Below are 20,605 nucleotides of genomic sequence, written 5' to 3'. Positions count from 1 at the left end.
TCCAGTGCGGACCAGACAGTGGTGACGTCTTCAGGCCCCCGGACAGAAGCAGCGCCTCTCCTCCCTTGGCCCGGCCGAGGGTGCGGGCTGGCCCAGGGCCCGGGCATCGACTGTGCGGAGGAAATGCCATCTGGGATTTGGGCACAGATTCCGGGGGTGGAGAGGCCACCCGGCCTCACCTCACCCCACCACCTCACACACTGATTCAACAAGCATTTCCTGCCACTTCTCACCCCGTGGCAGCCACTCAGGAGGCTCCTGCTGGGTGGCACATGGGAGCTCTTCCAGCGGCTGCCCCACCGCAGGCCCCCGGGCTGTCTGCACGGCCATATCCGACAGGCTTGAGCCGCTGGGAGGCTGGAAGTTTTCCCTCCATCCCTCATTCCTGTCACACTCAGCCCCTCAAGCTTCCAGGTGGGAATCAGTTCATTTGCCATCTCCCCATCCCCACCCCCTACGGCCTCCCAGGGCTCTAGAGGGCAGGGCCTGGGAGCTGGGGCTGTTCCTCAGTAAGTGCCAGCATCGGCAGGGAGCCAGGCAGGCATGAGCAGACGCGAGGCCTGGCCGGCCGGGCCCCAGAGTGCTCTCCACAGCCGCCCTGTCCAGCCGCCTGGGCCTAGGGGTGCCCACACCTCATGCTCCCACAGGATCTGCTTCCTGCCCATCCTGTCTCAGGCATGGGTGTGTGTCTGCATCTGAGGAACAGCTCCGGCTGGGGCAGGTGTGTACCTGGGGCTGTGTGTTTTGGGGTGTATTCTCCAGGTTATCCTCGGGATGCGGGTGTTGCTTCTGTGTGTGTGTGTGTTTCCGGTTTGCTAGGTTATGTGTGTCTTTTTCTGGATATATGTGTGGTGTCTGGGAGCAATCTGAGGGTGCATGGTGGGTTTATGTGTCTGTCTGGCGTCTTGCGAAGTTCTGGATGTGTGTGTGTGCGTGTGTAGTGAGCGTTAATTCCAGCCACAAATTCAGGTGCGCAAAAAATGTTCCATCTCTTCTTCAAATCACATTGAATTGCATCTGTCCCCTTATCCCTCCTACGGACAGTGGATTTGACCTCGGTCCCCTTGGCGCTCCCTGCCAGCCCCTTGCAGGCGTCTTGCTCAGGACAAAGCACTGGGGAGTCCTTCCGGCATGTGGTCCACAGGGTCCAGCCTTCGTGGTCTCTTGGCCTGCAGGGGCTCTGCCATGTCTGGGCCACATGCTGGTATAAGAATCTCACAGGCTGAGAGCTCAGTGCACTGGGGCCAGGCTGGCTAAATCTCTCACGCGCCACTCTGAGTCGTCCTGGCAACTGAGAAGAAGCAGAACTCAGGTGCGGCTCGGAGCCTTCACTGGCTCCCGTCCCTTTCCAGTCTTGGGGCATCATCCCTCTTCTGTGACTTCGTCTCCGAACCCATAACTCTGCCAATATTGGGAGTCTCTAGAGGTTCGTTCCTCTACGTCTGTGATGCTGGGGTGTTCGGGGGACCCCAAATTTGGGAGCTGAACTTTGCACCCTTAGCACCGTCTGGGCTGAGACAGCAGAAGCTCAGCTGTGGGTGGTGTGGGCACCCTGTCAGCTGGAGGCAGGTATTGGGAGCTGCCGAGAGTGGGACTGGGGAACAGGAGAGGGAGGAAGAGTGAGGCACTCAGAAGAGACCAATGCAAGAAGCAGTGCTCGCAATTTATTGCCACACATATGGTCCAGGAACCTGACATGCCCTCCACCGATGCGCTCACTCCTGCCCAGACCCGCCTGCTCCCTCCCTCCCCCAAGCCCACAGGGGTCTACTACAGGGTCACACAGTCGTGCTTTAGAAGTTGGAAGGAGTTCTGCCAGGGAACCATAAGGATCTCAAAGTCACAGCGCAGCTTCTGCAAATAGATCATGAGGAAAGGAGGGGTGAGCCCAGGCCCCAGGCCGCTTGCTGCCCACAGTCAGCCCTGTGCCTGCAGTGCTCCAGGATGCAAGGAGGAACATCAAGTTAGATGCCAGGACCAGAGCCCAGATCTTCCCAGCCCAGCCCCTCACTCCACGGGGAGCCCCAGCCTGCTCCTCTCTGCACCTCACACTGCTCTCAAGGCTGAGTCATCCAGGAGGCAGGGACAGGGCCAGCCAGACCGATTCGAGCTGTACAACCCAAGGGCCCAGCCGCTGGCCACTGGGTGAGCTGATGCCTGGCTGGGGGCAGGGCTGTTACCTCCTGCTGCACCCCTGCGGCCAGGGGGCAGGTGGTGAGGTCTACGTGGTCTCCAGCCACGGCATTCTTCCGACAGGCCGTGTTCCCCATCTCCACGGTCAGGTAGTACTTGATGCCTGCCACCAACTGAGGCAGAGGTGGGGGCAGGTCAGGGGTGCCGGGGGACAACCTTTGACCTGGACCTCTCACCTCCCTCCGTTTGCTCCCATCTCCCATTACCTTCCCTAGGACATATCCAGCACACCACCTTTGGGATTCAGGTCTGGGAGGGGGGGAGAGGAAGGGCGGGGAGGGGGGCGGCAGGCAGTTCTGGTGGGGAGCCCTGGGGAGAGGGGCAGAGCCTGGGCCACGCAGGAGGCTGAGACCCAAGTCCACACAACTGCCCCATCTCCCTCACCACCCCCCCCAACTCGCCCATCCCGGCAGGGACTAGTGTGAGGCTAGTGAGGTAGCCATGCAAATTCAGGGTTGGATCTTATTCGAAATTTAGATATTCTGTTCCGCAAGAAGTTTTGGCATTAATTGGATTTTGAAAAATATGTTGTATTAAAATGCCACGCTGATTACTCTTGTGTCGCCCCCTCCATCTGCGGCCCGGCTGGGGCCGCGCTCGCCTCCCACGGCCCCGCCCCGCCCCGCCGGCCGGGCGCACCTGGCTCTGCGCCCGGAGGATGGTGGTGTCGCGGAAGTAGTAGATGCTGTTGCTGCCCATGTTGTAGCTGGCCATGGCCGCCTGCGTCGCCTTCCGCACCTGCGGGTCGTTGGGCGACAGGTCCTGCCGCTCTCCGACCTCGCGATCCCCCGGCCGGGCCCCGGCGTCGCGGGGCAGCGCCAGGAGGCAGAGCGCGAGCAGGGCCAGGCCCAGCGGCAGCAGGAGGCTCGGACGCGCCATGGCTGCCGGCGTCGCTGTCCAGCCGCGGGCCCGCGCCGCTTTTACGGGCTGCGCGGCCCCGCCCGGCCCCGCCCGGCCCCGCCCGCCGCGTGCCTCCACCGGCGGGGAGGGATCGCCGGGCCTGGGCAAGGCCGCCTTCCGGGCGCCGAGGGGGACGGCGGACAGCCCCGAGCACACCTGTGTATCACGACGCTGCGTGCCCTCCAGGCACACCTAGTCCGGTGAGGGAAAGGGCAAGGACAGCCCCCAGCAACAAGTGCCACCAGTGGGACAGTTCAGAGGCCCATCACGTGTGAAATACCAACAACAGCTACCAGCAAGCTCTTAACTGTCTCCACTGTGTAGCCTTGGAGAAGTTACTTAACTCTCACGGCCTCAATTTCCGCCTCTGTGAAACGGGTTGCTGTGAGGATTCAATAAGTAAAGGGCTTAGGGGAGGCCAGGAGCTGTATAAACAGCAGGTAAGTAGAAGATGTTACTGCGCCGAGCCGGGCACTGTTTAACCCTCACAACCAGCATGATGTGGGGATCAGTAATGTTTCCACTTTACAGAGGAGTCAACAGGAGAAAGAGGGGACAACTGATTTTGCCCAAGGACACCGACTGGTAAAGAGTAAACGGTGACACTGGCTTTTGAGCCCCAGCAGTCTAACCCAAATCTGTGCTCTCAAGCCAGACTGAACCCAAAGAATGAGAACTGGCCAGAAGGAGGTGTGAGGGTGGTCCCAGCTCTGCCATTTACTGCGGGGGGGACTTCCAGCAAGTCCCTGGACCTCTGGGAGCCTCAGTGTCCTCATCTGAAGAAATGTGACAACTCTTGTTTTCTAAGGTTGTGCCTGAGACTGGGTCACCCATAGGTAAACTGGGCCTGTGCTAGAGGTACCAGCAATATAGGGCTATGGTGTTTTTTGGATAATCTGACAATCTCTAAAACACAGCATTGAAGTAGTCAACACGGGAAAAGTCTGGCTTTTGTTGGAATGTTTTAGAATTAGTATTTTAGAGTTCAGGGTCGTTTGCACTTTTAATCACTTGTTGCCAGGGGGAGGTGGGGCTTTTTGCTCCTGGGACACAAAGGTCTTATTAGTGCTTAGGGCCTCCAAGGATCTTACCTGGGGTTTGGGACAGGCTGTGGTTTTCAGTACCCAACAAAGTGTTGGTGCTTAAAAGTGTTGGTGCTTAATAAGTGGTAGCTATGACTGTGATGAATATCATGAGAAAGCATCCAGCATCCCCCCTGGCACCCCCACCAATTCTCGGCCTCTCAGAATCCCAGGGCCAGGAAAGGCACTGATTTCTCCCAGCGAGACCAGGACCAGTGTGGTCACTGCCCAGTCCAGCTACTACCCCACCCTCTCAGCCCAGCTGTGAAAAACAATCTTTGGATGCCAAGGGACAGTCTCAAGTTTGTTGTGGGCTCAGGTGTCTGCCTTAAAGGGACAGACCCATTTGTGTGAGAGCTGGCAAGAGCTTGGCTTGATGAGGAGGCCAAGGTCAGGCAGGAGCCCAACCCGAGAGAAGCTGGGAGTGGGGGAGTAAGAGGCCCAAGCCCGCAGCCCAGGGGAGAGGTGGAGAGGTAGCCCCAGGGGGCCAGGAGTCTCCTTGGGTTCTCCCGGATCTGCTCTCCTGTTACTTGGAACTCAGCTGTGGCCACACTTAAACTCCAACAGCTCCCTGGGAAATAAGCCAAGGCCCAGTCTCTGACTCACCAAGGGCCAGTGGCACTTGCCCCTACTCTACCTGTTATTCCTTTGTGTCGACACCAGCAAATCTTTTGCATGCCAACCTAACAATTTTCAAAGACTTTTCACCCACTGGTCTGTTCTCGTAAGCACCCTGAGTAAGCATCATCCTTATTTTGCAGATGAAGAAACTTAATCAGAGAGGTCAGGACACTTGTCTAAGGTCACTCATTCAGCTAGAAGTGGTGTCCTGGTGAGAAAAGAGGGATGGGCAAGGGAAATTAACAATTATCGGGCTCCTGATATGAGCCGGGCCTTGCACCAGGGACTCAACATATGTTCTCTCATCCTCATAACAGCTCTGCAGAAGCAGTGATTATTACTTTTTACAAGGAGGAAATGCAGGGTCAAAGGGGAAGGGTCAGGGGTGGGCGCTGGGGGCAACCATGTGCCAGCATCCTAGTGTGTGAGTTCTGGACCACTCCACAGGGATATGAGGTCGGCTGTGCAGAGGGAGGCTCCCTGGGGGTGCGGGTGCCCCGGGAAGGGTTTTCCCAGGGCTGGGTCTCATCTGGAAAAGAGTCTTAGCCTGGACTCCATTCATGCTTAGACTGGACCACTCTGGCTTCCAGAAGGAGGCCTGGGCCAGGTTTGAGCTCAGATGGGCCATCCCCACTGGCCACAGGACACAGCTTTCAGTTTTGCTGTGACCCAGACATCCCAACCCGGGTTGCCCACGGCACCCCTCTCTTGTCCCTGGCTGATGGGTCTTGCTGACCAGGGTGGGCCCTCAATATCCCCTTCACCCCAGGATCATGTCACCCCGGGCCTTCACGCTACTCCTAGAACCCTCTTCCTTGAACCTTGAGCTGGGCCGCAGTTATTCCCTGCCCAGGGCTCGTCTCCCCTTTCCTGATGGATCATGTCCTGGAAAAGGGGCTGTGTGGCAAGGAAAGCTGCGATCCGACCGTGATTAAAGCTGCCCTCTGGGGAGAAGCTCTCCCAAGTGCCCTGGGTTTTGCGTTCATTAGCTGGTTGAATCTTCACCAAACCTGCACCAACTGACAGAGGAGAAGACTGAGGCTCAGAGCAGTGAAGCAACTTGTTCCAGGTCGCACGGAAGGAACTGAGCACAGAGCCAGGCCTGGCGGGCTCTTTCAAGCTACCATCCTTCAAGGCCAGAAGTGACAGTAGAGAGAGCCCTGGGTCCCTGTAGGGAGGAGGCAACATGGAAGGGGGGTGCATGTACTTCACACCTTCTGGGCACGTACTTCACACGTACGCGTGTGATGGTCACGAGCACGTACTTCACACCTTCTGGGCTGCTACTGGGGCAGGTGGCAAGGTGAGTCTTGGGCTTGGGTTTGCCCTGTAGCCTCTCCCTACTTCCTCCCCAGGGGCAGGAGGACCCCTTCAGGACCCCAGAGTTCATGGGTTGGGTCCACCTCAAGCTTTGGGGCAGATCTGAGAACTCGTGATAGACTGGTTCAGGGCGTCAAGCTCTGGCTCGGGTGCAGCAGGGAGAGGGAAAACCGGGTCAATATTTGCTGATTTCCAGGCCCATCCATGTCTCTGGCCAGGCACATCCTGTCAGGCAGTGTGGGCTGACATCTAGATAACCCACCTCCTACCCATCCCCACCCAGGTCTGCTTTCTCCAACGTTCCAGGCCTCATTCCCTTTGTCCTGCTGGCCGAGGTGGGGCTGGGTCTCTGAGAGGCTGCTGTCAAAGGAACATTCCAGATGCCATTGGTCTCCTACAGCTCCAGGACTGATGTGGGAAGTTGGGTGCCATGCACGAAGAAGACCAGATTGAGGGTTCGGGGCCCACCAACCTGTCACAGATACTGCCTGGGCCCGAGGGTGAGGTGAGAAGGCAGGCTTCAGTCCCTTCACAGACAAAGCCTGTGCATGAGGCAGGGAAGCCTGTCCCACAGGGCTCCACTGGGTGGCCCCCAGCAACCAGCAGGGACAGGAGCCACAGGAAGGGTGTCGTGGAAGAGGAGGGAGTCTCCATTACCTCACAGAGTGCCAGTAACCATGTGGCAGTATCAAGGCTGAGCAGGGAGAGGCCGTGGCCCTGCCCAGCCCCTGCCTAAGCACACCAGGCCTGTGTGACAGCATCACAGCACATGGGTCAAGGCTGAGAGGACTCCAAGGTGACCCTGGACCCAACGAGAGTAACATCAGAAACACAGTATGGCCTGAAACTCCAGGGACAGCCCACATTACCACCTCAGTCTGGTCTTCAGACTGGCACCCTCCCAGGCAGCAGCCTGTTAACACAAGCTGGGCCCAGGTCCGGCCACCTGGTGACCTTCCAGGGGGGCTTCTCACACTTCCCAGACCCAAACTTGCACTGAACCTTCATCTCTACTAATAAGCATCATAGTTTCTGAGTAATCACCTAACTGCTCTATCCTCAGGTCTTTTTGGTTTCCCTTTTATCTTTCTTCTACTGTTCTGAGACGTAGCTAATGTGCAGAGAAGTACACAGAACGTATCTGATCACCACCACACAGGTCAAAAAGTGCAAACTGCCACTCCCGGCCCCAAGTGCTACCAGGCATTACACCCACCTCCCTCCCACAAAGGCAATCACTCCCAACTTCTTTTTCTTTACCATCAACTTTTGCAATAAGCATTTTTTTCCCCTCTAGTTTTACCACCCACGGAGATCCCTACATAGGGACCCAGCTGGGGGCCCTTATATACAAAGCTGCTGTGAACAGTCGCTCAAGTGCTGGTGCAGGTGTGCGTGTCCTCAGTCACAACCCTGGGAGCGGAATTGCTGGCTCACAGGGTGGGTCCTCAGTTTTACTGGCAAACACCCTTTTCCCCAACTGTTCATACCAATTTATGCTCCCACCATCTGGGTATCTGATCCTGTTGCTCCACTTCCTCATCGGCACTTGATATCATCTGACTTACAACTACACGTGAGCGTATAATAGCATCGTGTTTGCATTTCTGACTACGAATGTGATTGAACACCTTCTAACAGGCTTATTCACCACTTGGGTATTCCTCTGTGGCTGCCTTCCACATCTTTTACCCATTATCCTGTTGTGCTGTCTGCTTTTTCTTGACTGCAGCTCTGAACTTGCTCTAGAGAGTCCTTTGTTGTCGACGTGTGTTGCAAATATTTCCAACCATGGGTTAGGCTCCTCACTCACTTTATGGTATCTTTAGATGACGGAAGTTTCTATAATGGAGTTGAATTTATCAACTTTTTCTTAATCTTTCCCTACCCTGAGATCATGAAAATCTTCTCATATTATCCCAATATTTGTATTTATTATCTGTCATTTCTCTCCTCACCAGACTGTAAACCCTCTGAGGATAAACAAAGCTGCTGTGAACATTCGCTGAGGTGCCAGTGCAGGTGTCCCGGTGTCCTGAACAATTCCAGCACTGCATCTGATCCTTACAGCATCACTTTCCAGGAGGGGAAACTGAGTCTCAGAGAGGCCAAGCGCCATGACCAAGGAACACAGGGCTCTCAGGTTTCCATATTATGTTTTGAGGACCAGTCTTCCTCACCCGTAGAAGAGGAAACAGTCACTTGTTATTGTGAAAGAAACAAGTGTTTGCAAAGATCTTAGCTCTGGACCTAGTTTATACCAAATCTTCAACGAAATAAAGATGAAAATATACCAGATAAAAGTGTATCTCACTCAAGCCCCTACCCCAGTTGTGATGCTCACATTCTTTCTGCCTCCCTAAGAGAACAGGGCAGACTGCAAGAGCCCTGCCCACTCCTCCCAGAGGCCAGGAGAGCACAGGACAGTTGGCAGGTAAACCTTCACCCACATCCCAGCCACCCTCTTCCTAGTAGCTCTGACTGCCACTGACTTTTCCACCAGGTGCTACCTAGCCCAGCTGTTGACCACATGGACATCTGGATCCCAGGAAGGGATCAACCCACACTCTCTCCCACATTACTAAAGGACTGAGACACGCCAACGCACCTGCCCAAGGCCTGTGTGGCCAGGATGGCTGCCCTCCAGAGTGGGAAGGAAGCTGCCAGTTTCGATCTGCACTGATAAGGAGGGTGGCAAACCTGGTCACTCCCTGAGGAATAGGCCACTCCCAGCCCGCCTGCTTCTCATGACAAAGCCCAGTCATGAAGGCCACTGACTTTATTGATTTAAAAAACTTTACAAGGACAGTGACTGTTCTGCCAGAAAGAGGGCCAAATGGCATAAAACAGACCAGAGGTGGGGGCAGGGGGGCAGGGACAGGGCCAGGAATCACTCAGAAAAGCTGGTAACTGCTGTCACGAAACTGGCAGGGAAAGGAAAAGGGGGATGCATGCAAGGATAAGAATTCCAAAAAAGTTGAAATGGTGAGGGGAGAGAACTCCCAAAAGACCCTGGAGTACATGGGATGTGCGCACGACAACAGCAATCTTTTCCTTTGTAGAGGACGGGGGAGGAGTCCTCACTTGGCTGCAAACTCTGGAGACTCAGTGCTGGGGCTCGGGGTCGGGGGCTCCCCAGAGCGCATCACAAGAACGCGTCGCACCACTCTCGAAGGCACCCGAAGCAGTCCCGGGACTGCTTGGCATTCGCACCGCACGTGTCCTTCAGCCATTCCCGGAAAAGATCTTCATCTTTCTTTAGCACCAGAAACTGACCAAGGACCACATAGGCCTGCAAGATGGGCAAAGCAAAAGGCGGGCTGCTGAGCGCTCTGTGGGACTAAGACAAGAAGGCCACTTCCGTGCCGCTCCCAGCACAGGAGCCCAGGAGACGGGGCAGGCTCCAGCCTGCGGGCTCTGCAGATCTCACACCACCGCCCATCCCCAACAGGTACACGCACTCTCCTCACTCCCCAGCTGCGGGGAAGCACTGTAGTCGGCCACCCCCAGCCCTCCCCGGCTGCACGCAGCCGCCCCACACCTTGTCAAAGCCCCTTTCCTCCAGCTTCTTGCCCAGGACTTCGCCAATCCCGGCCAGGCTTCCCACTGGCTTTTCCCCCATGGGCTCTGCCACGAAATCTCGGTGCTTTTGGGAGGTTGTCATCTTGATCAGGCTTAATCTGGGAATCCTAAGAAAAGAGAAGTTACGGCTAAAAACCCGGGAACTCTCGAAAGCCCACTGGTAATCTCACAGTAAGAGAGAGCTAGAGCATCCGTTAGGAAGGCTTTCTCGATTTCCCCCAGTTTACGGATGAGAAAACAGAACCAAGAAAAGTCTTTTCCTCACTGTTCAAGAGAAAGGTCTCTGCCACTCCCTGCGGGAGCTGCGTTTTGGTACCGCCCCACAGGAGAAACTATCCTGCCCTAACAGGTGGCGCACGCAGGACAAAGAGCGTCGCTCAGTACCCAGGGCCCATCCTAAAGCTGTCACTGCTCTGTGACCTTGGCTGGGCAAAAGCGGCACTGACCCAGAACGGAACGACCACCTGGTCCGAAAAGCAAATGAAGGGCTCTCCCACCCACCCCACTGGCTGTTCACAGAGCGAAGGCGCAGCGGAAGCGCACACACCAGCTCAGCCAGCCCCTCAAGCTCCACGCCGCCAGCCCACTCCGCGTCCCACGCCGCCGGGCCCGCCCCAAACGCGCCGCGCCCCGCCCCCTCCCCGTGCCGCGGCCGAGCCCTCCCAGAGGGCACGTCCGAAAGCGCATCCTCTGGCCCGTCGCAGCACTTGCGGCCCCTCTTCTCACCCTCCTCCCTGCGGCTCCTCCGACCTCCAGCCCGGGCCTTGCTCCGCGGCTCGCACTCACCCACAGCTCCGGTTCCGTAACGGGTTCTCCCGCCACCCGGCTGCTCCCGCCGATCCCTCAACCCACTAGAACTTTCTTCCACTTCCGCTTCCGGGTCGCTTCAAGGGCCGCCTTAAAAAAAAAAAAAAAAAATCTACATTGGGCACTTCTAGCCGCTTAGAATCACCGAGTTGAGGCATCCCCGGACCTCGAGGGCGCCCTTAGTAGGCGCACCTTTCCGGTTCCTTCGCGGGAGGCCGGGCTGCCTTCTGTGGTCTCGCTTCTCGGGAAGCATTTCCGGTCTCAGGGAGCAGAGGTCTGTGATAAGAAAACTTTATTTCTCTGCTGCACGGCATCCGGAACCTAAAGGACTTACCCTTGGCCGACCTGATGGTGGGAAGAGTTAGAGGGACGGACAAGGAGAGGGGCGTGGCCGGGAGACTTCCGGGAGAGCGCCGGAAGTACGGTGTGCGACTCAGGCTGATACGCGCCGTTCTCCTCGCTGTCGGGCTTGCGAGAGTCTGACGGGAACCGGAGGCGTAGGAGACCGGAGTCCAAGACGACTCCACTGTCGTGACCGCCGACAAGTCCTTTTTCTGGGCTTTCATTGGCTCAGCTGCGAAGTGAGTCGTGGACGAGTCGATCTCAGCGTCCAGCCTGGAGAGCGGGGTCTTTTCAGGCAGCGCCCGTGGGATTCGAGGGCCAGAGAGTAAGTATGGGGCTTTCTCTCTGAGCGTTTTTCCTCCGGAATAGGGAGGCAGGAGGGCAGGGGGCGGCAGCTAGGGATGACACGTCGGAGTTTCCTTTGGAAGCCATCAGTCTCCTGAGTACGCATTAGTCCTTGTTTTTTCAGCACCCAAGTCAGAAACAGTAGATGTCGAAGACCAAGCCAGCCTACCTTGACCTTTAATTAACTCGTTCCTGACTTGGATTCTCCTAACGTGTCTGCGTCTGTACTGGGTTGAGAGATTGAGCATCTGTGTTGTGCGGTTGTGCTGCACCTGGGATGTACAAGCATGTTGAGGAAGAAATGGTTTATCTTACTCTTTCCCCGAGTGGTTGCCAGAATGATTTATTTTTCTAGAACACGTATTTAGTTTTTGTGGTTATGTCAGTACTTAAGAATAACACGAGTTTTTTTACGTGCCTCACACTGTGCTAAGTATTTTGTTTACGATTATTTTGTTTAAATAACCGTGTTCTGAGTTAGCTACTGCGTTTCTCTGAGGTCTAGAGAAATTGAACAGCCAGGAAATAACCAAGGTAGGGTTTGAATCCAAGCAATTGGATTTCAGAGCTCATGTTCTTAACCAGGACACTGTGTCACTCCTCAGTAAAAGGCCTCTCCCCATCTTCAAAACAGTTGTGCACTCTGAGCCTGCCATCCAAGAAACTCAGGAGGAGGAGTTGATAGTCTCTGCATCCCTCACCGCCCTGGGACAGGACCCAACATGTCTCAGGCCACCAAGAGGAAGCATGTGGTGAAGGAGTTGCTGGGGGAGCACATGGTGCCCTCCGACCAGCAGCAGATCGTGAGGGTAAGTGACATTGGGGACCAGCTGCTCTGCCCCTGCTCTCCACTCCTGTTGGGCCCCTGGGGTGGGGGCAGGGTGCACCACAGCTCAGTGGGTGTTGGAACCGGCTGATGAGGCTGACTGGTAATTGGTCTCTCCTGGACCAGGTACTCAGGACCCCAGGGAACAATCTGCATGAGGTAGAGACAGCCGAGGGGCAGCGCTTCCTGGTGAGCATGCCCTCCAAATACCGCAAGAACATCTGGATCAAGAGAGGTGAGAGAGGCAGCCCTTTTGGAGACAGAACCGTTTCCTATGGCCTCAGCTTCTGCCACTGCAGGCAGGACTGACTGTGCTTTTTCTCCTCTCTACCTGCAGGGGACTTTCTCATCGTTGACCCTATTGAAGAGGGAGAGAAGGTGAAGGCCGAGATCTCCTTTGTGCTCTGCAAAGACCACGTGCGCTCTTTGCAGAAGGAGGGGCTCTGGTAGGATGGTCCCCTTGGTCACTGGCTGCCCTACTTCTCTGGAGGATTTACTTCCTAGTTGTGGATTTAGGGGAGGGAAGATCATGGCATCTCAGGCAGGAACAGCTGGAAACAGCTTTTTTGCTGAGGAGTTTCTCTGTCCTTTCTGACTTCGGCTCTTCTCTTGGCACAGGCCTGAGGCCTTCTCCGAAGTGGCTGAGAAACACAACAACCAGAACAGGTGAGGCACAAGTTCTGGGGTAGGGAAGACAGAAAATGGGGCTTCAGGCCTTGGTACCTTGAGGGGAAATAGAACCTTTCTTCATTCCTACATAGGGTCCCTGGTGAGAGCTTCTAAATTTGTGGTTGAAACTATGATCTAAAAGTCCGATCCCCTGGGTTAAAGTTTCGGCCTTGCGAGTTATAACTGAGTGACTTTAAGCAGGTTAACCTATAAAATGGGAACTTCGTAAAGGGTTAAAGAGACTAACGCTTGTAAAATTGCTGAGCATAGTACCTGGTAAGCAGTGTGGGTTCATTGAGTGTTGGTTGTAGTAGAATCATTATTATTAAAGTCAGTAGCTCTAGCAAATTTTTGAGGTGGGGGTGAGGAGGAGGTAGTTTCTTGCTGCTTTTTCTTGGCCAAGTTTCCTGCGATTCTCTCTGTGTCTGACTCGCTGAGCCCTGACTGCTTGGCCATATGGTCCTCCTTTTTGTGGGGCTTCTTGGTTTTCCCAGAAGGCCTTGGGCTAATTGTCCTTTCCCCCCACCCCGATGCAGACAGGCTCAGCCAGAACTCCCAGCTGAGCCACAGTCATCGGGAGAAGAGTCCAGCTCTGAAGGTGATGCTGACCTTTTTGTTAACACCAACCGCAGACAGTGTCATGAGAGTGAGGAGGAGAGTGAAGAAGAGGAGACACCCTGAGACCCCGGGACCCTCTTCTCCTCCTGCTCAGGGAATAGTCCTCGGCTCCTCTGAGCTTGGACATGCCCAGGAGCCTCTGTGGATCTTTCCCCCTGGATGGGGACAAGGCAGGGCCCTTCTCTGAACTGACTTTCTGACATAGGAGAATTAAACCCCTGGCGGGTGGTGACTTATGCTGGTGTCGGAGTGGCTCTTTGGAGGAAGGAGGGACATGTGGTAAAGTTAAAAACTGCTCCTAGGTGGTGTCCTCATGGGCAGGTGGGCTGAATGGGCAGGAAATGGGAAATGGCTGGAATCTTTCCTAGTTTCTCCCTTTCTCGTCGGGCACTTAGTAAGTGTCAGGCCCTGTGTGCTTCCTTGCATGTACTTAGTAACTGGGAGCATTCCCACCTCATTGCCTGCTTGCAGTTAGTACTGGTTCAGGTATTCAGGATCACAGTGGGACTTAGTGCCCATCTGCCTCTACGAGACCCTCAGGATGAATTTCACAGTGCCTCATAAGCTGTTCTCCCTGCCTTTCTAGTCACTTGTGACTGCAGGAGTGCCCACCTCCATGCTGCTGTGTACATCCCCTGGTTGGTGGCCTCCTCATGGCTACTCAGACCATCACTCCTCAGCCCTCGTGCAAACCACATCATCCCATTTCTCCTTGGAAGCTTTTTACCTCTGACTGTACATCCTCCCTCTTCATTGCTGGCATTCACCTTTTAGTCACTGCTCAGATGCTGAAGTTTACCTCCTGGCTTAGAGTCTTCTACTCTTGCTTCCATCATTGTTTTTCTACATCCCATGGATGGGCCCGTTCAACACTATGGCCACCTAGGTCCTTGATGTCCCCATCACTAATGCCCTTGTCTTCTATTTCAGGCCTGTTGCCTATATCTGTAGTCACTCTCTGGACCCCTGATGTCACTAGAAATTGCAACGCCATTTGAATTCAAAAACCTGTACAATCACCACCTCCAGGCCTCCTTGCTCAACTACCACCCCTCCCGCCCCCCATAGAAATTCTTTATCTTCATCTTCCAGCCCTGCCACATTCTCACTGTCATTCTCCTATCTTCACTTCCTTCCCCGTGCAGCATCAATTCCGTGGTCTACACCCTGTACTCCTTTTCTTCCTCCATCGTGTTCATCTAGTAAAACCTAACCTTGGGTCAACCCAGTCATTCACCTCTGTGCCTGTACGCAAGTAACTGTTAGAGAAAGTAGCGAACCTGGTTCATTAGTTTTACCTTAAATTTGTAATTACAAACCTCAGATGGCCACGCAGCACTGCCTGGCAGATCTACCCTGGGATGTTGTATTAGAAAACTTTTTTTTTTTTTTTTTTTAACCAAATCCCTCTTAGCCTGATAGTTACAGACTGCAGCTCATTCATAGTAACCATTGGAGGGAACTTTTACCTCTCTGTTACCAACTCTACAACTGTGCTCATGGATCTTCCTGTCATTTTACTGCCCATTGTAATCCAGTGGGACTTAAGCCTTTCCTCTCGTGCTTCAGAGCCTGTCTCTCTTTACTTAAGGAGTTTTTGTGAGTTTTGGTTTTTGTCATCCTGTGTACTGGGTATGTTAGCATCAAAGGTGCTATACAATCTCCCATCTGAAAAACAACCAGAAAAAAAACCTGTCACTGATCCCACATCCTCTCCAGCTACCACTTCATTTACCTGCTCCTCATTCACTCTTTTACGCTTGCTTAGTGTAGTCTTAAATACGTGTATACACGTGTGTATATGCTTACATGTGTATATACGCACGTATAGAAATGTGTGTATATACATTCATGTGCCAAAAATTAACCAGGTAAGTTGAAGATGTGAGTGTATTTTTAACTCATCTGAAGTTTATTTTTGTATGGAAGATGGCTAATTTTTTTCCCTAAAGGGCTAGCCACTTGTCCCTATACCATTTATTGAGTGGTTCATTCTTTGCTCACTGGTTCAAAATACCTTTTTTAAAATAAATGAAATTCCTGCATATATATGGATCTCTTTGGAATCTGGCACACTGATTGTGTGTGCACACTCCATATTTTATAGCACGATTGATAACTCATTCTCCCTCACCCTTGCCCCATCGTTCCTTGGAATTTTCCTGTTTTCTTTTACATAAAAACTTTAGGATGAACTGGTCATTGCATTTAAAAGTCCTGTTGCAATTTCCATTGGCGTGGTTTTAAATCTCATAGTTTGATTTGGAGAGGAGTGGTACTTAACGGTTGTTTTTGATCTTCCTATACAGAAATTAGTTATGTGTGTTCTTTTATAAGATGTTATCTTCTGGGAATTCCCTGGTGGTCCAGTGGTTAGGACTCCACACTCCCACTGCAGGGGGCACGGGTTTGATCCCTGGTTGGGGAACTAAGATCCTGCAAGCCATGCGGCCAAAAAAAAAAAAAAATGTTATCTTCATATGGGTCTGGTTCAATGTAGTCTTAAGAATTTTAGAGCTATTTGTTGTTATCAATGGGTTCTTTTGAAATTACATTTCCAACCATCATTGGCAGGTAGGAAAGCTGTCCATCTCTATGTGCCCACCTATTTATCTAACTGAATTCTCATTAGTTCTAAGAGTTCTTCAGTTGATTCTCTTGGCTTTCTGGATAGAGTGTCAAATCATATTCTACCAGCGGCAGTTTCATCCTGTCCTTTACACTTATTTCTTTTCCTTGTGAATTGTGGAGGCCAGGACTTCCAGTATAATGTTGAATGGCACCCTTGTTTGTTCCTCTTAGTGAGAATTGTTCTCATGTTTCATCATGAAATATTATTCTTGCTTTGGGTTTCTGGTTGATAAACTTCATTAGGCTGAAGATGTTTCCTTCTGTACCTGACTTACTGAGTGTTTTTTTCCTGTATTCAACAGTGATGAATTTTGACATTTATGAGATAGTCAAAAGATTTTTTTTATTATTGCACTGATTTACATGATTAGGTTTCCTGGTGTTGAACCATTCTTGAATTCTGATGTAAACTCTGCTTAGTTTTATATTTATTTATTTAGGATTTTTGTGTCTATCCTTGGGCCAATTTCATTTTTTATTTTAATGATTTCTGTGTCCCATTTTGACAACAGCATTATGCTAGCCTTGTAGAATGGGTTTGGAGACATTTAATCTTTTTCTTTGGACTGGAGTAATTTATAGAAAAGGAGTTGTTTTGGGACTTCCCTGGTGGCACAGTGGTTAAGAATCCTCCTGCCAGTGCAGGGGACACAGGTTCAATCCCTGGCCCAGGAAGATCCCACATGCCGCGGAGCAGCTAAGCCCATGTGCCACAACTACTGAGCCTGCGCTCTAGAGCCTGCGAGCCGCAACTACTGAGCCCTCGTGCCACAGCTACTGAAGACCGTGGGCCTAGAGCCCGTGCTTTGCAACAAGAGAAGCCCCTGCAACGAGAAGCGTGCATACCGCAACGAAGAGTAGCCCCGCCTCGCCACAACTAGAGAAAGCCTGTGTGCAGGAATGAAGACCAAATCTAGCCAAAAATAAATAAATAAATTTATTTAAAAAAAATTTTTTTTTAAAGAAAAGGAGTTGTTTCTTCAAGTTTTGATTGAATTTTAATTATAAAATCTGTGCTTGATTCATTTTTTAAGGGTAGATCTTTGCCTTGTAATTTTTCTGTGGCATTTTATTCAAGTTTTCTATCCTTGAGTCAGTTTTGGTAATTTATATATTTTTAGAATTGTGTGTTTTTTGTATATTTAAGCCTTTTTTGGGAAAACATCATGCGTACTATTTGTATCATTTGGGACTGTCTTACTTAAAAGTGACAAAAGTCTAATTCAAACCAGCAGAAGCAAACAAGAGCTCATTGTTCTGCAGTCTCAGGGCAGAGCTTTAGGCAGAGCTGACCTAGGCCAGCATAATTTCGTCAGGGCTCTCATTTATTTCTTGGATTGTCTGTGCTCCTCTTGGTTCAGCAATCTCTTTCTCCCTATAGGTTGTTTCATCAGGAAGCTCCAGTTTGCACTTGGTCCTGACAGACAAAGAGTTACTTCTTCAGGATCCCTGAACTTCAGGGAAGACCGACTGGTCTTGCTCTGGTCACTTGCCCTCTCCTGGCAACCACTCTGGCCAGGGCTGAGTAGGGGGAATAAGGGGAGGCTAGATGAACCTCCCTGATCCATATGACATGCGTTTCCCAGGGAATAGAGAGGTTCTTTTACCCAAAAAGGAGGCAAGGGGTGAGAGCAGATAAAACAAGAAACATTTGTGGCTTTTGTTTTGGGGAGGGTTTTTTTTTTTTGGCCATACTGTGCAGCTTGTGAGATATTAGTTCCCCAACCAGGGATTGAACCCCAGGGCAGTGAGAGCGCCCCGGAGTCCTAACCACTGGACTGCCAGGGAATTCCCAAAACAACAAACGTTGTCCTGAATTCTGTGTATTTTATTTTCTTTGACTAGCTTTGCAAGATACCTGTCTACCTTATTAGCTTTTTCCTTCTGTTTCTTTGGGGTTATTTGCTCATTCTGACTTCTTGGGTTGTATGCTTAGTTAATTAATTTCAGACTTGTTTTCTAGTACATTTAGGGCTAAGAATCTTCCTTTAAGTACTCCTTTGTTTCCTGTTTTTTTTTTTTTTTTTTGGCCGAGCCACGTGAAAGCACTGAGTCCTAACCACTGGACCAGCAGGGAATTCCCTGTTTCCCACTTTATCGGGTGTACTTGTGTGATTTGGGGGGGCATTGTATCTAGGCATGGCCTTCTGTTTTTCTCCAGTCCTCAGTGATTCTGTGATCTACCTAATAACCTCTTTTTTCTTCCTAAAACCTTTTAATCTTGACTTCTCCCTCTCTTATCAGCCATTCAACTCCTGGGGGTCATACCTAGGAATTCTGATGGAGGTAGAGTCCTTGTATTCTGCGTACTGTTCCCCTTTGTCATTCTCCAAAGTTGAATTCCACCTCTATTCTCCCAACTTAGTAGTGGAGTCCAACCATATATGAATAGATGTCCCCGAATGAGCTGGCTTTTAGGAGCCCTCCTTCCCCAATGCCAATGCCAGTCCATGTGATCTGTTTCCTAATAGTACTGACCCCTGCTGCAGTTAGGTTTGAGACTTGTAGCCCGCCAGACTCCGCACATCTATCACTTTACGACCAACCTTTACAGCCAGGTCATGTCCATCGGAGCCCCCCCATGCAGCCCAGCTCGCTTTCCTCCCGTGTCATCCAGCCACACATATATGTGTGCCAAGGAGCACCCGTGGCACTCTGAGCTAGCCGCCTGGTTTTTCTCTTGTAATATGTAAATGTGGTGAGATATCTTGACACAGTTTCTCATGTTAAGACATCCTTGCATTCCTGGAATAAAATAGCCATGACACATTTTTCAGTGTATTGCTGGATTTGGTTTTCTGATGTTTGGGAGGATTTTGGCATCCAGGTTCATAAGTGAGATGGTTTAAGCTTTTCCTTTCCTGTGTTGCCCTTGTCTGGGTGGTTTGGTTTTGTTTTATCAAGGTTATGCCAACCTCGTAAAATGAATTGGGAGAATGTTCTCTCTCATTATTAGTGTTTGTGTAAGATTGGGATTTTACACTTCTAAAATTTTTGGTAAAACCGCCTGTGCCTGGCATTTTCGTGGTAGGTTTTTAACTCTAGATTTTTATTGAGTATAGGATTGTTCGGGTTTCTGTTCTTGAGTCAGAGATATTTTCAAGAAAAAATATTTTCTTATTTTATCTATGGCACAGAGTTAATTGTAGAATTGCCTTATGTTCATAATCTTGACTGTATCCAAAGTTATATCCCCTTTTTTATATCTAATACTATTTTTTTGTGTTTTTTCTTTTTTAATCTTGTCGATCTTGGCAGAAGTTCATTTATTACTCTCTTCAGGGCACTGGCTTTTTTGTGTGTGTGTGGTATGCGGGCCTCTCACTGTTGTGGCCTCTCCCGTTGCGGAGCATAGGCTCCAGACGCGCAGGCTCAGCGGCCATGGCTCACAGGCCCAGCCGCTCTGCAGCATGTGGGATCTTCCCGGACCAGGGCACGAACCCGTGTCCCCTGCATCAGCAAGCAGACTCTCAACCACTGCGCCATCAGGGAAGCCCAGGGCACTGGCTTTTTTGTTATCATTCCTCATTGTTAGTTTTTTTTCTATTTCATTAGTTTCTGCTCTTACCATATTTCTCCTTATACTGCCTTTGGGTTTATTCTGTGGTTCTTTTTCTAACCCTTTTGGTTTGGTCCTTAACTCATTGATTTTCAGCTTTACCTCCTCCCTCCCCGCAAAACTAGTTAGGGAATTTTCAAATCTGAAGAAAAAGTAAAATAATTATAAAATAAGTACCTGTGTACCCTTCAACAGGGTCACTAATTTATAACATTTTGTCATGTTCTACTTCTCTATACATACAAAACACATAGGTTTTGCATTTAGTTGTTACATCTCTTTAGCCTCTTAATTTAGAATAGACTTTTAAACATTTTTTTGGTTTATTTTTCATAAAATAGACTTTTTAACAAGTTCAGGCCAGTTTTATTATAACAAATGTCCTGGGTTTGGGTTTGTGTGATTATTTTTGTATGCTTAGATTTGAGTTAAACAATTTTAGCAAAAACCTAGAGCTGATGTGCTTTGACCACATCACCAGGTACAGAGATGATGTTCATCTATTGCAGATCGCAAGGCACGTGATACAGGATGTCCAACTATTGGTGATGCTAATTTTGATCACCTGGTTAAAGGGATGGCTTCTAGGTCATTTTCTTATGAAGGTATTATTTTCCCTTTGTAATTAGGTAATCTGTGTGACAGTCTTACCTTTTAAGGCTAAAATTTCCCTTAATGCATCTCTATAAGTATTTGTATTTTTTTTTTAATTGCGTTGAAATTTTTTTGTGTATGAAATTTTTCATACCCATTAACAACTCCCCATTTGCCCTTCCTCCAGTCCCTGACAACCACAATTCTATTGTACCTTCTGTTTCTTTTTTTTTGGCTGCACCATGCGGCTTGCAGGATCTTAGTTCCCTGACCAGGGATTGAACCTGGCCCCTCGGCAGTGAGAGCACGAACCACTGGCCCGCCAGGGAATTCCCTACTTTCTGTTTCTATGAGTTTGACTAGATACCTCAGATAAGTGGGCTTATTCAATAGTTGCCTTTTTGTGACTGCCTTATTTATTTCACTTTGCATAATGTTCTCAAGGTTTATCCATGTCGTAGCATATGCCATAATTTCCTTCCTCTTTAAGACTGAATAATATTCCATTGTTTGTAT

The 20,605-nt window shown here is 50.8% G+C and overlaps 3 protein-coding genes across 3 annotated transcripts; 1 reads left to right on the top strand and 2 right to left on the bottom strand.

Annotated features, from left to right (window-relative positions):
* Positions 1 to 1,636: 1,636 nt before the first annotated feature.
* CST6 (cystatin E/M) lies at positions 1,637 to 3,110 on the bottom strand. The gene is made up of 3 exons (XM_065882966.1): positions 2,833 to 3,110; positions 2,181 to 2,306; positions 1,637 to 1,854 (listed from the first exon to the last, which is right to left on the bottom strand). The coding sequence occupies exons 1-3, from the start codon at positions 3,070 to 3,072 to the stop codon at positions 1,771 to 1,773; spliced, it is 450 nt and encodes a 149-aa protein (XP_065739038.1). The 5' UTR covers positions 3,073 to 3,110; the 3' UTR covers positions 1,637 to 1,770.
* A 5,767-nt stretch (positions 3,111 to 8,877) lies between these two features.
* On the bottom strand, positions 8,878 to 10,598 carry BANF1 (BAF nuclear assembly factor 1). Its single transcript, XM_065882719.1, has 3 exons — positions 10,485 to 10,598; positions 9,658 to 9,796; positions 8,878 to 9,408 (listed from the first exon to the last, which is right to left on the bottom strand). The coding sequence occupies exons 2-3, from the start codon at positions 9,778 to 9,780 to the stop codon at positions 9,262 to 9,264; spliced, it is 270 nt and encodes an 89-aa protein (XP_065738791.1). The 5' UTR covers positions 9,781 to 9,796; positions 10,485 to 10,598; the 3' UTR covers positions 8,878 to 9,261.
* Positions 10,599 to 10,922: 324 nt separating this feature from the next.
* On the top strand, positions 10,923 to 13,539 carry EIF1AD (eukaryotic translation initiation factor 1A domain containing). The gene is made up of 6 exons (XM_065882243.1): positions 10,923 to 11,172; positions 11,778 to 12,001; positions 12,145 to 12,253; positions 12,356 to 12,464; positions 12,637 to 12,684; positions 13,224 to 13,539. The coding sequence occupies exons 2-6, from the start codon at positions 11,915 to 11,917 to the stop codon at positions 13,366 to 13,368; spliced, it is 498 nt and encodes a 165-aa protein (XP_065738315.1). The 5' UTR covers positions 10,923 to 11,172; positions 11,778 to 11,914; the 3' UTR covers positions 13,369 to 13,539.
* The last annotated feature ends 7,066 nt before the right edge of the window (positions 13,540 to 20,605 follow it).

Source organism: Phocoena phocoena, chromosome 8, assembly GCF_963924675.1.
Source record: "Phocoena phocoena chromosome 8, mPhoPho1.1, whole genome shotgun sequence".
NCBI lineage: Eukaryota > Metazoa > Chordata > Mammalia > Artiodactyla > Phocoenidae > Phocoena > Phocoena phocoena.
Note: the sequence above shows the minus strand (reverse complement) of the source record. Positions and strands in the feature narration are given on the sequence as shown.

What these genes read in the sequence shown, in the direction of transcription:
- CST6 (XM_065882966.1), bottom strand. Translation starts at nt 3,072, where the DNA reads ATGGCGCGTCCGAGCCTCCTGCTGCCGCTGGGCCTGGCCCTGCTCGCG. An exon ending in TCCTCCGGGCGCAGAGCCAG is followed by an intron (nt 2,307 to 2,832) that starts GTGCGCCCGGCC and finishes CCTCTGCCTCAG; the next exon opens with TTGGTGGCAGGCATCAAGTA. An exon ending in CCGCAGGGGTGCAGCAGGAG is followed by an intron (nt 1,855 to 2,180) that starts GTAACAGCCCTG and finishes ATCTATTTGCAG; the next exon opens with AAGCTGCGCTGTGACTTTGA.
- BANF1 (XM_065882719.1), bottom strand. Translation starts at nt 9,780, where the DNA reads ATGACAACCTCCCAAAAGCACCGAGATTTCGTGGCAGAGCCCATGGGG. An exon ending in AGGAAAGGGGCTTTGACAAG is followed by an intron (nt 9,409 to 9,657) that starts GTGTGGGGCGGC and finishes CCCATCTTGCAG; the next exon opens with GCCTATGTGGTCCTTGGTCA.
- EIF1AD (XM_065882243.1), top strand. Translation starts at nt 11,915, where the DNA reads ATGTCTCAGGCCACCAAGAGGAAGCATGTGGTGAAGGAGTTGCTGGGG. An exon ending in TTGCAGAAGGAGGGGCTCTG is followed by an intron (nt 12,465 to 12,636) that starts GTAGGATGGTCC and finishes CTCTTGGCACAG; the next exon opens with GCCTGAGGCCTTCTCCGAAG. An exon ending in AAACACAACAACCAGAACAG is followed by an intron (nt 12,685 to 13,223) that starts GTGAGGCACAAG and finishes ACCCCGATGCAG; the next exon opens with ACAGGCTCAGCCAGAACTCC.